At 38.7% G+C, this 14,505-nt stretch overlaps 1 protein-coding gene across 3 annotated transcripts in view; it reads left to right on the top strand.

The window, feature by feature from the left end:
* Positions 1 to 2,784: 2,784 nt before the first annotated feature.
* PDZRN4 (PDZ domain containing ring finger 4) overlaps positions 2,785 to 14,505 on the top strand; it is a 343,940-nt gene continuing 332,219 nt past the window's right edge. The window contains exons 1-3 of one of the 3 annotated variants that reach the window (XM_032420376.1): positions 2,785 to 3,619; positions 6,043 to 6,129; positions 8,009 to 8,116. In XM_032420376.1, coding sequence (XP_032276267.1) covers positions 2,972 to 3,619; positions 6,043 to 6,129; positions 8,009 to 8,116 — 843 coding nt within the window. In that variant the 5' untranslated portion in view covers positions 2,785 to 2,971. The other 2 variants (XM_032420379.1, XM_032420378.1) reach the window with 2 other exon arrangements.

The raw sequence follows: 14,505 nt of genomic DNA, 5'->3' as shown, positions 1-14,505 counted from the left end.
GAGCTAAGGCTATGTATTGTTTTTCCCTTGTCTCTCAGTTGGCAAAGCATACTCTCAGGTCCAGTCTGAATCAAAGGTGACAAGCCTGGGGCTGGCCCCGAACTGCAGGACTGCTAGAAGTTGACCTTGCCCAATAAGAAGGAAGACACTCGCCTGCCTTTCAGCTTTTCCTCATGTTGCTAGTCAGCATGCAACTTTCACTAGCCAGAGATTAAAAGAAAATTATCATCAGTGAAAACATAAGGATATGCCCAAGCTCATGACGCAAGGTGCTAATTTGTCTCATTTGCCAAAGACATTTAAATGTTACTAGATCTGCTTTGCTGAAATATTTGGGCATATTTTAAACTTATTCCAAGTGCTTTCTTTGCTTACCTAAGCTAATTAGTTCAATCTAATTAGGCTCCATGTTCCTCGCTCACCCAAACTTTTCCAAGATATCACAATTTTCCTAATATATAGAATAACCTTTTATATTCTGGGAAGTGAAATCACACGGTTTGGCTCAAGTGCTGTCACAGATTTATCATGCACAACATTTTCAGATGGAAAGAGTCTATGAGGTTCACCTGGGCGTGTCCATTCTCTTAGTGTTGGACTTCTGTAATATTTTTCTCCTGGTACTTCACTATTTTGGAAGTGCTGAAGCTTGCATTTTCTCATGTAAAAGATTTTCCTAAGCTCCCTTTTGGGCTACTTCATTACTTGGCCTCACTTCACATGCTCTCATTTTTTAAACTTGTTATTCTCTGTGGACAAGGTTTTTGGCATCCATCTTCTCTTTAACAATCAAAACGTTATACATTCTGGAATTATCCATACCATGATCTGCTCATGTTCCTTACTTTTGTGACAAGAGTTGCATGTGTGTACCAAGGACATCGTATGATTATTGTTTTATTTTTTCTTTTCAAGTAACTGCAAGCCTCATTTTCCTCATACCTCAATAGAATATTTTTTAGATTCCATCTCTTTACTCTCTTTTTAAAGGTTCTCACTGCCATTATGTTTATTGTGAAACAATAAATGTCAAGCCCTAGCTATAAAGTCATAGCTATAAGTCATAGCTTTTCCAATAACTAAAAAAAGATGGAATAGATCCCTCCTGCCTGGAATTATTTGAATAAATTCTATAACATTGTGCTTTACCTGGTCTATGCAATTCATAAGAATATGTTCACGCTGTTAATGTTAAATGACTCCTTAATTATTCAGGAATTTATCATTTGTTTATTTACCTGGCAAAAGATAGGCCAAAGGGTAGGAGGAAATTTGCAGCATTGTGGCAAATGTTACTTTATTACATAGCTGCATGTATAAAGCATGAAACACGGCATCTTATTTTTAAACAAATTTAAAAGCATATCAAATATCTGGAAAGGCACTCCAGGATCCTCACTCATTATTGAACTGCTCTAATAAAAACTCATCTTTCAACTAGAAAGAAGTCTCAGAAGGTTTTTAGTAACCTCTATTATTAGCTTTTGTTAATTCTTCAATTAGCACCAAGGATTTAAAGGACAAAATCTGGGGCGCCTGGGTGGCTCAGATGGTTAAGCGTCTGTCTTCGGCTCAGGTCATGATCCCAGGGTCCTGGCATCGAGTCCCGCATCAGGCTCCTTGCTAGGCGGGGAGCCTGCTTCTCCCTTTGCCTCTCTCTCTCTCTGACTCTCATGAATAAATAAATAAAACATTTAAAAAAAAAAAAAAAGGACAAAATCTGGAGCCTTTTTCATGCCTTTTAACTGATACCTTTGGTGCTTTAAAAAAGTACACAGCTTTCTGAAAACAACGCTCAGCTGGCAGTGAGGAATCATCAATGATTAATTTAGGAAGCCCGTCCTAAGCATGTGGAAGTAGCTTCAGAATAATGGCAGTAAGTGGTGTGTATCCAGGTGATAGGGTTGCTTTGCATTCCTAAATTTCTGAAGATGGTGAAGGAAGCTGGGGAAGGAGGGCTTGGAGGGAACCCCTTACTACATGTTTTCTGGAGGGCCTGGCATGCTACATACTTTAAAGAGTCAAATGGAAGAAGGGGTGCTTTGATCTAAACTGTATATTCACTGTAAATAAGATATTATTTTGCTGCTTTCCTTCATAATCTTTTCCTTTAATTCTCCTTTCCAGGTGCCCAAATGATCACATGCCCATTCCCAGTGGTAAAATACCTGTGCAATTAGAAGATGGATGGCGTGGTGATTGAACCTGGAGTCAGACTGCCGAGTAACAGAATCCTGGCGTCCTCACACGGTAGGAGGCCTTGAATGGCGGTTCAAGTTCTAAGAGGGAGGTGTCCTAAGGCGAGCACCTGGTCTTTTCCCCATCTTCCCTGTCAGTCTTCATCCCGCCTCGCTACACTCACCTGATGTCTGGATTGTGATTTGAGAAGCCTGGCTCTGTAGATACCTCATAGTGATTTCCTAAGGTCGCAGCCACTTAGCTGGTGATTTTGTAGTTAGCTGGTTTGAGAGAAAAGAAGTGCATGTATTTCAAACACATTTATTGAAGATCCCCTGGATGCGGGGCGATGAGAATTCAGCGCAAAACCGACGGACAAAAATCTTGCTCTCCGTGAGTTTACATCCTGGTGGAATTAAAAGTTGTTTCTTAACATCTGTGCTGTGCCCGTTATCAGCTCTGCCTGAAGACTGGGCCATTGTAAGCCGGCCTCGGCTCTCCGCGCACAAAATTTGAAAGAATATAAATTGCAGAGCCGCGAATGAGACGTGGGTGGGGGTGAGTGCTGGGGGGGTCACTTGAGCTGGCGTCTATTAGCGTCAACACGGCGGAGTCAGGGGACCCAGCCAGAGCCTGAAAACTTCAAGCCAAACTCTGGGATCGCAACCCCCCACCTTTCTCCTCCCCTCCGACAGCCAGGGCCACTGCCGCAGGAAAGCCGTCCCAGGGGTAGCCCGGGGGAGACTTGGAGAAAGTGGACTCGGATTCGCTCCCCCTTCTCCCTCTCCCGACTATGGGCTTTGCCCTGGAGCGCTTCGCCGAAGCGGTGGACCCGGATTTCAAGTGCAAGCTGTGCGGCCAGGTGCTGGAGGAGCCCCTGTGCACGCCGTGCGGACACGTCTTCTGCGCCAGCTGCCTGCTGCCCTGGGTGGCGCGCCAGCGCCGGTGCCCGCTGCAGTGCCAGCCCCTGGCGCCGGGCAAGCTGTACCGGGTGCTGCCTCTGCGCAGCCTCATCCAGAAGCTGCGCATCCAGTGCGACTACCGCCCCCGCGGCTGCGGCCGCTCGGTCCGGCTCCACGAGCTGGCGGCGCACGTCGAGCGCTGCGCCTTCGGCCCTGCCCGCCACCGGCGGGACTGCGTCTCGGGGCCCGGCGGCCGCGGCGGCGTGGACGTGCCCGCGCGGGGGGGCTGCGGAACGGCGCCGGGGCCCGGCCGGGGCGGGGGCGCGCGCGGGGGCCCGCCGGGCGTCCGCGGCGGGAGCGGGCGGGGTCCCGGGCCGCTAGTCCTCGCCTGGAGTCGGCGCGAGAAGGCGCTGCTGGCGCAGCTCTGGGCGCTGCAGGGCGAGGTGCAGCTCACGGCCCGCCGGTACCAAGAGAAGTTCGCCCAGTACATGGCTCACGTCCGCAACTTCGCCAGAGACCTGGGCGGCGGCCGCGGCCCGGTAAGCGCAGAGGGACCGGGCACCTGGGGAACGATTGGGGTGGAAAGAGGACCGCTTCTTTCTGGTACTTCGGGATTCCTTTGGAGGTGACCACCTTCCTTACCATGAGGTGGGAGGCATCCACCCGCCCTGACCATAGACGTACACTATTAGTACCTTTCGGATGGATTAGTATTGCCTTTGAGAAGGATTTTCCCCTTTCCACTTATATTAAGATTGGAACGAATTAAACAAATCCAATTCCAACTTTTCGATGGAGAAAGAAGAATTAGGAAAACTCATTTTCCAACCCCGACCCTTGTTCCGCATCTTTCACTCTCCTGCGCTACCCTCTCTGCCATTGTTTTTGTTTGTTTGTTTGTTTTGTACCTTTGGCCTGTGCCTAAAGCCAATCAGAAAAGGAAAGCCAGGAAGTGAGGACTTCCCCGACCTTGCCTCCCCTCTGCTGCTGCCCCAGCATCCCTGCAGCCTTGTCAGTCACACACCTTTTCCTCTGAATGACTTAGTTTTCCTGCCAAACTACCCATATCGGCCACCTGGTACTCAGTGCAGGGACTATCAGGGATGTGAGAAACCAGGAAAACCTTGAGTTGAGAGATTAACAGATGGGATTTCTTAGACCTGCAGTTTTCATTACCCTGACCTTCCCTAAAGAATCCTTCGCTGCCTTGGGATTTCATCATAGGTGGAGTGTGTGTGTGTGTGTGTGTGTGTGTGTGTGTGTGTGTGTGTGTGTGTGTTTTGGGGGTGGTGGTGGTGGTGGTGGCTTGGGGAACCAAATCTGAGAGCAGCGACATCCATCTGCGGTCAGACTCGCCCTGTGAGCCCCTGGGCAGCGGCTGTTTCCCTTCTTTGTGGAAGCTTCTGGCCCCGAACTGTGCTGGTGGACTGCCCGCTTTCAGACTGAATAAACAAGCTCTTTGCAGCACCCCGTGTGAAGAGGCTTGTTTATAAAGCTGTTACTTCTCTTCTGGAGGACTTCTGCACAGTGTTTGACATTGTTGGTCGCTGCCATGGTGAGCAGGGATTTAGCAGAACTTGCACTCCATTCAAGGAGCTGTTTTCATTCTTCAGCGTCCTGGGGAGGAGCAACACGGGATGATTCCCCTTTGGGACTGCTTTGCACTGCCTCCAACCCAGGCATTGAGTTTAGAAACTTCTGTCCTTGAACCTAAAAAAAGACAACTGAAGTGTGAGGGGCTAAGGGAGGCACAATGCTTATTAAAAGACTGGATGCTATCCCTGATTCTTTCTCTATCCTATTTAGAGCCAGGTAAATTTACAAAATGGGAAGACCCAGAGAAGAAGCGCAGAAATGTGCTCCGTATTACCAGGTCATGTTTCAAGGTTGTAGGGAAGCCATGGTTGATGGAAAGGAGCAGCAACTGGAATTGTGTGACAGAGAAGTCCATGCAACAAGTCAAGCTATGATTCTGAGAAGTGAGGAAAAACTGCCGGTGTTTTGCAGACTGTCAGAAGGCTTCTCTATGCTCCTCAGGAATGTTTTCCCACTACCAGTAGGGGCTGCTGCGTGCACTGCTTGGGAAAAGCTCCTGGGAAGAGGTGGTGATGGTGATAGCAGTGGTGATGGTACTTATGGAATTTTACCATGAATTGCCAGATGTAATTTCCTAGGGCAGTTAATAATACCCATAGCCATGAATAAACCTTACCTAGTCTGGCACTATTTCATTTTGTATTTAAGTTGGTCTTTATTAATAAACAGGTTGTAAATATAATTCCTGGTTGTTTTACTATTATCTGGCTGCCAGGAGAAGAAATACACACTATTTTACTTAACACAAGTCCTCTCTTTTTAAAATTCTGTGGGAATTATGCAAAACCAAATAAGAATACTATTGAAAATTAGGATTACTGTAATTTAGATCCTGCATTACAGTAACAATCCAAATATTACTGTTGAAAGAATTTTATCAATAGCTCACTATTACTTCAATCCCTCAAGACTTTCCAAAGTGAAATTTTTATATAAAAAAATTCTGAGATTCTTTAGTTTGCTCTACTGTAAAAAAAAAAAAAAAAAGGATACCTGTAGGGTTACCAGAAATCTGTTTTAAATTACAATAAATCCGGAATTAGATGCCGTATTAGGAGAAAAGATAGATTGATGTGTGAAAATATAAAACCCTTAAGACATTTTTGAAAATAATCTTTCTTACAAGCACTTTTTTAAAATATGTATTTTCAAAGTAAATTTAAGGAGAAATTAACCTTCTTCCAAATTCAACCATCCTTAGTTTTAAGGTTTTCTTCTTTTCAAATGTTAATTTAGTGACAGTTTTTTTAAAAAAAGGTTTGTGGTAGCATTTCTTTCTTTTTCTTTTCCTTTTCTTTCCTTTTTTTTTCTTTTTTTTTTTTTCCTTTCCTTACCTTACCTAGTTATTTTATCCCTTTTCTTCTAGGATGGAGAACATAAGCCACTCACCATCGTGTTAGAAAGAGAAAATGACACGTTGGGATTCAATATTATAGGAGGTCGACCAAATCAGGTAACCTACCTTGTTCATGCATAACTCTCTTTGCTTATAAAATAATAGAAGACGGCTTTCATTTGCAGATTTTGAATAAGGAAAACAAGTGGTTTAATCTTTAAAATCATGCTTATGATCAAATATCAGATTCCTTAATGCAAATATTCCAGGACATAACTACGTTTTTTTGAGAAAACAAAATAAAAAACCCAACAACTAACAGACTTGTTCCTCTTTGCTACTTAGAAAAAAAGGAGAGTATGTTTAATATTTTATTTACGTTGGATAGCCCCATTGGTAAACTTCTTTTTTTTCCCCCCATTGGTAAACTTCTTAAACCTATTTCACAATAATGTGTATAGGCAATTTCTACTTGATAATATTAGGTAACTGGATTGCCTGATTATACCTTCTACTTATTAAGTCAACTTGTCAGTTTTCAGAGGCTAACACAGACCAAGCAGTTTATAATGCATGTTGATTGATGGAATGAACAGTTAAAATAAGTTAAAATAAGGGATCATTGTTTTCACAGTTATATAAGAAATGCCGTGTTAAAGAAAGACAGTTGATTTGAAATATTGTTGGCTCCCAAATCAAATCTTTTATTTAATTGAATGAATAATATTTTCTACATTGATGCCAATTGTTTTCAAAATACAGTTATAAACTTAAACCAGATACTGTAGTCGCGAAGTTCTTTTATATCCTTCGAATACTACTACATCAACTTAATTTTCACCATAACTAGAAAATGTGGTAAAGTTTAAAGAAAAAAGCATGTTCTTTAATTTTCTTAATAAACTGCCATGAAATTCTTGCATCCTGCATTGCAGATGTTGCCCAAGGAAACTGTCTTAGAGTTGTTGACCATATGCTGTGTTTAGGTCAGGATGGCAATGACATATTTCCCCCTTACTGTTTAGTATTTTGAAAACCTAGCAACTAATGACTGCTGTGCTTCTGTTTCTAGAACAGTCCCCATTTATTATGAAGAGATAGAAGTCTTTTCATCATATCTTTTTTGTTTTCTTTTCCCCTAAAGAATATTTTTATAAAATGCCACTTGGGTGTTTGACATTTAGATGACACTGGACATTTTTAAGAAGCTCTTCAAACTCATGTTAAGGAAGGCTAATTAAGGAGAAATAATTTTATTTAAACTGCCATGAAGTAAAATGATATTTAAAATTATTATTATAATATGCTGGGCATTTTATCTAGATAAGTTTTGCAACATGTTTTCCCCATAACTGCTAAAGTGTCCTATTTATATTATATTGGTTATATGGTTGAGGTTGAACTAATCATTAGGCTCATTGCACCTGGAAATGTGTAACAATTAGCCTTGAAAGGATTCTCTTGCAGTTAGAGTTGATCTTTTGGGATTTTACACTTGAGCAACCTCCTAGTCTCTCCTGTGAATACAGTCAGAGCTATATTTCCAAATCTGTCACATCATGAGGCCAAATTATATTTTCAAAACTCTGGCCACATCTCAAACCAAATATATAGTGAGGCTGGATATGCTTTTTGTTTTCTTGTAGCCCTTTTTAATTGCTACATCTCTTGAGAAGTAAGATGTTTTATAAATAATACTTTGAAGCCAGTCTATCACCTTGTACATACCCTTTCCTCATAGCCTTTTATGTATACTCAAAAACGTGAAGTAAATGGAAAATCTTGTCAGAGATGTTGGACTCATTCATTAAAGCTGCCATCTTGATTAATGACTATTTGGTATTAAGTAAGTTAAAATTCAGTGCCAAATCCCCAGCTAAGGGAGAGAGTTGCATGTTTAGGGAAGATTGGCAATGTTATATTTACTAAATTGTCTTTTAACCAAATAAAATATTGATTACATCTTTCTTACTGCTAGTGGTTATATTTTTTATAGAATAATAAGGAAGAGAAATCAGCGGAAGGAATTTATGTTTCAAAAATTTTGGAAAATGGACCTGCCGACAGAGCAGATGGTCTGGAGATTCATGACAAAATCATTGAGGTAAGACAATAATAAAACACCAATATGAGCCATGGAAGAAATATTTGGACATTTAAAATTTCAAAACTTATTGTTTTACCTTGGTGTGGTACTTATTAGAGTATGTATTTAACTAGAATATGTATCTATCTAGAGCATATATCTAATCTATATCAATTATTAGATCTTGACATAAAAGAATACATCACCTGAAGTTTCCAAATGTGTTAATGAGTATCTGTTTTAATAAATTACTCTCCCCATAAACTATGAAGATAACTGTGTGATTATTAAGGGATTAATTTTGTATTACATTTCAAAAGATGATAAATCGCTCCTAAAGAACATTTTTGATGAGGAAATATTACTGTCTTTGAACTTGTGATTAGTATGTTACATGGAGAGTTTGGAATTATTTATACAGGTACTGTATAAATTTTACCATTTCTTAGTTTAATATGGTTATCATGTTCATGTATTTTTCCATGGGGAAAAAAAAAGAAGCAGATTTTTTTTTTCCTGTTGGTGGGAACTCTTCATTTTCTCTATTTTGCATTGTAGCTATATTGTTGTCTGGGGGTTGACAAAGTAAATATATGTAAGTTAATGAAATTTGGGCTGTGATAATGGAATTTTAGGTCACTGCCATTTACCACCAATGTGCTTTTGAAATTTTAACTGGTTGAGATAGTATTATTTGGTGTTACTAAAAATGATTAGATTACTTTTATCAGTGGAATTGTTTCCAATGTATTAGTAAAGGCATAAATAGGAGTTTGGAAGGTTTATTGGACTCCACTCTTTTGAAAATATTCTGTTTATTCTAGATTATATAATCACTAGTGCTGTCTTTCTGATATCCATATAAAATCACTGAATGGAGATTGTTTTTCCTATTAAACTTTGAGTGAAGTTTTAGATATTCATTCATCTGTGCATTAAAAAAAGTTGAATTTTGAATAATTGGACCTTGGATAAGAATAAAAGATGCAGAAGAGCCAATAGTGTTTGTGTTTCAGAAATAAAACTCATAACGTCTAGAAATTAGCTGACTACGGACTTTGGGGAAGGGAGAGAGGATGCCCTTTGGCTGAAAAACTGGGTTTTATCTGAAGAGGTCTCTTGTATTTTTTTCTCCTTCCCGTTGTGTAGCAAGAAAGTACAGACCTGCTTTCACTGATGCTATCCAGTTTATCTTGACAGTTTGCCCAGTGGAAATATTTACATGCTGCAGTTTGTATAGTTAGAAATTTTCTATTTCTACTTGTGTTTGTGCAATATGATTTAAAGGGCAGCATAATTTAAACAACAAAAAATTATCCTCATTACTTTCTGCCTTATCTCTAAAGCATTTTGATCTTTCCAGTTAAATGGAAAATGAATGCCTACGTTTGATACTCTTAGAAAAGCAAATGGAACTGAATACATATATTCAGTTAGCACACACATATATACACACATAGAAATGTGTAATCGGGATTTAAAAAACAATATGTTCTAGCTATGTAACAATGTTATGTATGCTTCATTAATGTTGCATTAAAAAGGAGGAAGGAGAATTTGTTTTTTATATTGTGATATAGCACTTTTGTTAAAAATGCATTTTTTAATGTGAAGAGATCATTTGATAAAAACTGTGGTTGATAAATCAAGTGCATCTAGACATCTAGCTAATACTGTTACTAATTATGTCAAAATAACCTTATTTAAATCACATAGCGAATGTAAAACCATGTAAAACTAAATTATAATTTATAACTAGCAGCAGTATTATTATTTCACCTTGACATGCATATATTATCAGTTAATGATGAGCTTGAAATTTGCCTCAATGATAGAAATTTATCAATGTATCTTTTATGCCAGGGTACATTGTAATAGGCATATTTTTGTTATACTTCTCTAATGGATTCATGTGAACACATTTGCAGTTGAAAATGAGTTAGATGATATACATATTTTTGGAATGTTATCTGTTAAATAGCATGAGATATTTAAAAAGGAATATTATTAGGAATCTCTCATATTCAGTTGTTCAGTAATGCCATCAGCTTTTAAAGTGAATAGATATTTGCGTGACCTTATATATATATATAAATACACATACAAGGTTGCTTGTTCTTGTGCATACACATGTGTAAAAGATCCTATGTGTAACAATTAATTTAGAAATATTTGATTCCTGTCAATTATTTTAGTTTATCTGTCATTATGATATCAGTCAACTTTACACAATTTTTAGTAGTAGGCAGCTAATATGAAATATATTATTAATTTAAAATGTGCAGAGACAAAATAGGTTCTAAAATAGAGTAATTTACTTTCCATTTTTTTTGCTTGGTGATTTGTTTATTGAACTAATTTGATGCGATGGTTTTTTCAATTTTTGAATTTGAAATGGCTATGCTGGTTTTTACCTGATGCAACAAATAAATTTGTTAGCAGTATAAAGTACACAGTAGTTCATATATTATGAAACTATCCATATGAGCTAATTGCCACAGTCTGACACATTACTAAATACTTCGAGTTCTGTGATCTGTGACTGGAATAAACAGAAACTGTTAGTTCTTTTTTTTTTTTCACTTATAGTCAAGATATACTAAAAATATTTTGTCCAGTTAATCACTTAAAGCATACATTACAATAGGTTTATGAATTGTTCTTATAAAATAACAAAATTTTCTCAAATCATTAATTTGGAGGAGAAGGTAGATATGTTAAAGGTCTGGTTCTATTAATAATTAAAGAGATTTTACGAATTCTAATAAAAAATTAGATTTATTTGCCAAAGTTTAACAAAAGCCAACAACTCTAAACGTATTATTTTTAAAATAGTCTGCATTCCACTGAAGCTGATCAAATTCAAGAATCCTAAAAGAAAAAAATCATAGTTGTGTAAATCCATGTGGTAGTTTTCACATAATACAAAGAAAATTCATTTTTGGAGTCAGTCTCCTTGAGCAAAATTACGTTTAGTGGTTTCTAGACGTTTACACATCCATATTTGTTAAAATATTTTTGGTGTACATTCAGAAAAGAAATCCGTTGTGTTATTGGAGTTACAGTATTAGGTGTCAGGGTATCACTGGAGACCAAAAAGGCAGAAGACATTGTTAAAGGCATTTTGAAACATGACAAAAGTTAACGTAGACCAGGAATTCACCAGAGTATACATCCAAATAAAAGCATCTTTTGCGTGCTGTTTTACACCCTTTCAAGACTCAAAGGAACCACAGAAGGGTCCTGACACCATCAGAGGCTTGGGCATAGTTCTGTAAGAGCATTACTGTGAGTATCATCATGTTAGGATGCCTGTGGGGTATGTGGGAGTTGAGAATCAAAGCTCACTGCTGCTGTCAGCAGTTATTCCTCTGTTATTATTCCTGTGATGCTGATCGCAGCCAGTACAACCTTAACCCCAGAGTGGGAAGGTGAATAGAAGGGTGGAGAGTCATTCATGGCTCTTTGTTCCCACTTTCTTCTCCCTACCCTTCCTCCCAGCTCCTAGCCAGTGCTGGGTGACAGGAAAGTCCACCCTTCTCCTAGCTTCTGGAGACCAGGGAGTAGGGGTGGAGGGCCGTGAAGTCTATGGGAAGAACAGTTTGGAACAGAAAGCAGAGTTTTCTGTAGTGTATATATGAAAGTCTCTTCCATCTATTTAGCTTGAAATTCATAATGACATGCAGCATATAAGGCATTTTCATTTACTTTAGAAACAGTTCCCACATCGAACAATGTCAATGTAGCACTTTCTGCAAAGTGCTGAGTGTAGTACTAGTGGAAGGAACTTTACAAACGCAGTGTCTCAACAAGAACTTAACTATTCCCACCTGCCAGCCCCATGATCTTTTAGTTCTCTAATGGTGTATCTTTTGCATTCTTCATCATTGTGCTGCTAAAGTAAAAATCTTTGATGGTTATCATGTTTATTTGCCAAAGTCTTTGCACAGTTCATTTATAGGTGTTAACACAGGAAATGTAAGTGCAGATCAGAGCTAAACATTTAGGAATGCTGTTGAATTGGATCTACAGTGTGCTACCCCTGTGTGTGCTTGATAGCACAGTGCCTTACTACCTCATAAAGCAGCCGGGCTAATTTGTGTATGCTTAGGAAGCATTTACAAGTTTTGCAGGCCACTTGTAAATCCGGTAGGCAATTAGGTTTTTGATAAATTGCTGTATAATTTGAAGACGTCACTGAACTCTTCAATAACATATTATTATCATCCCACATTTTTAAAGTGTTTTTTAACTGTCCAGATAACATTGATTGATTCTCTGAAAGAATTAGGAAAGAACTGAAAGCAATCATGTTAGTGCAAGTAAAGAATTGTAATTGTAACGTAATCATGTTAGTGCAAGTAAAGCGTTTGTAATCAGGATTAAATGCTACTTAAATTGACTGCAGTTTTAACATGACATAGTCATCATTATATAATTGTATATTTTAATGTATCTTGGCAAGTATGGTGGTGCAGTGGGAAGAGCATGAATCCTGGAATCAAGGAAATCTGGCTGGCATTCCTGTCCTGCCTCTTTAAACATATGTGACCTTGAGCAAGCCAGTTGTACCTCAGTTTCTATGCCATTCATGTTTACTGTGTATGCAAGGTGCCTGACACAAGGCAGGTTCTTAGAACCCACTATTATGAGCCTGATGTATCTCTCAGCTTATGCAAGTCGTTTGTTCTCCAGAACACAGAGACAATGGGGGAAGGGCTGTTTTCCTTTCTTGGAGGATCTAGGTCACTCTCCCCAAATTTTAGTCATTCCCATTTCTATAGATACCAGCATTTAGATGAGTAAATGTAGGAAGTTTGAACTCATATATTTTCACATATTCATAAGGACACTCGGATGCAAGAAGGGCTGTTGGGAAGACTTTGTAACTATGTACTTATGACTTAATCATTCAACAAATATTTATTAATTGCCTATATGTGCCAGGCAGCATCTCTGTATTATGGAAATAAAGAGCAATAAGAACCATTCTCTGCCCGCAAGTAGCTTGTGGTGTACAGGTCCCATCTTCTGCCTGTACAAGGCAAAGCAGGCTTTCATGGGAAGTTGTTCCTTCAGTTGTTACAAACTTAGATGGACATCACCAGCATATCTTAGTGGAATGACACTGTAGGTTTATCCTAGTTTTCCTGTTCTCCCAGGAGTAGTTCAATTCTTTTCTAGAAATCATGATGTTGGGTTAGTAAAGGAATAGAATCTGAATGTAAGTCAGCATTGTGGTTTCAGGAAGGGGTGTGGGCTTTGACCTGGGGTCTTGGCCTTGAATTGATACTGGGTTATCTCGCAAATATTTTTCAAACTTTCTTATTTTCTGTTTCTTTCCTGTAACTATGAGAGTAAAAATAGCTAGTCCCTCAGACCTTCAATCTAGATGATCATAGCGTTTTGCCATTCTACTGAATTTCCATTATTAGTAAGTATAGTTTTATTTTAACTTGTAAGAAAAGGATGGAGAGGTCTTTATACCATCAAGCTTTAATGTGTTAGGCACTATCTTATCTATTTTAAATTTATAAGGTATGAACTTGAGTTTGATTTTTTTTTTTTTTTTTGGAGTGCTAAGCTTCTGAGTAAGGAAACAGGACTACCACACGTGACGGCAGTTTGCACACTGCATGTGGGATCCATGTCAGAAAGTCTGGCCGTGGTTCCCATTCTCCTCATCAGTCTGTACTACAGAAAACCTCATCAGAGAACCTATAACATTTTTTTGTTAAGGTAAATCACGTACATACAACGTTGTATTAGTTTCAGGTGTACAACATAATGACTCAATATTTGTGTATATTGCAAAATGATCACCACAATAAATCTAGTTGACATCATCACCATACATAGCTACAGAATTTTTTTCTCTTATGATGAGAACTTTTGAGATCTGGTCTCTTAGCAGCTTTCAAATATGCAATACAGTATTATTAACTATAGTTACCATGCAGTTCATTACATCCCTATGACTTATTTAATTTATAACTAGAAGTTTGTACCGTTTGACTCCCTTCAACCATTCTACCCAATGTCTGGCCACCACCAATCTGTTCTCTGTATCTATGAGCTTGTTTGTTTTTGAGAATTATATAGTATATGTCTTGCTCTGTCTCACTCATTTCACTTAGCACAATGCTCTCAGGGTCCATCCATGTTGTTGCAAATGGCAAGATTTCTTTTTTTTTTTTCATGGCTGAATAATATTCCACTGTGTGTGTGTATGCATTATATACATGAGTATTACAATTTCTTTATCCATTCATCCATCGATGGAGACTTAGGTTGGCTATTGTAAATAATGTTGCAACGAAGATAGGGGTGCACGTATGTTTTGAGTTAGTATTTTTGTTTTCTTCAGATAAATACCCAGAAATGGAATTGCTGTATGATATAGTAGT

The sequence above is a fragment of the Phoca vitulina genome, unplaced genomic scaffold, assembly GCF_004348235.1.
Source record: "Phoca vitulina isolate PV1807 unplaced genomic scaffold, GSC_HSeal_1.0 scaffold23, whole genome shotgun sequence".
Classification (NCBI taxonomy): Eukaryota; Metazoa; Chordata; class Mammalia; order Carnivora; family Phocidae; genus Phoca; species Phoca vitulina.
The sequence above is the reverse complement of the archived record's forward strand: the minus strand, read 5'-3'. Positions and strand labels throughout refer to the sequence as shown.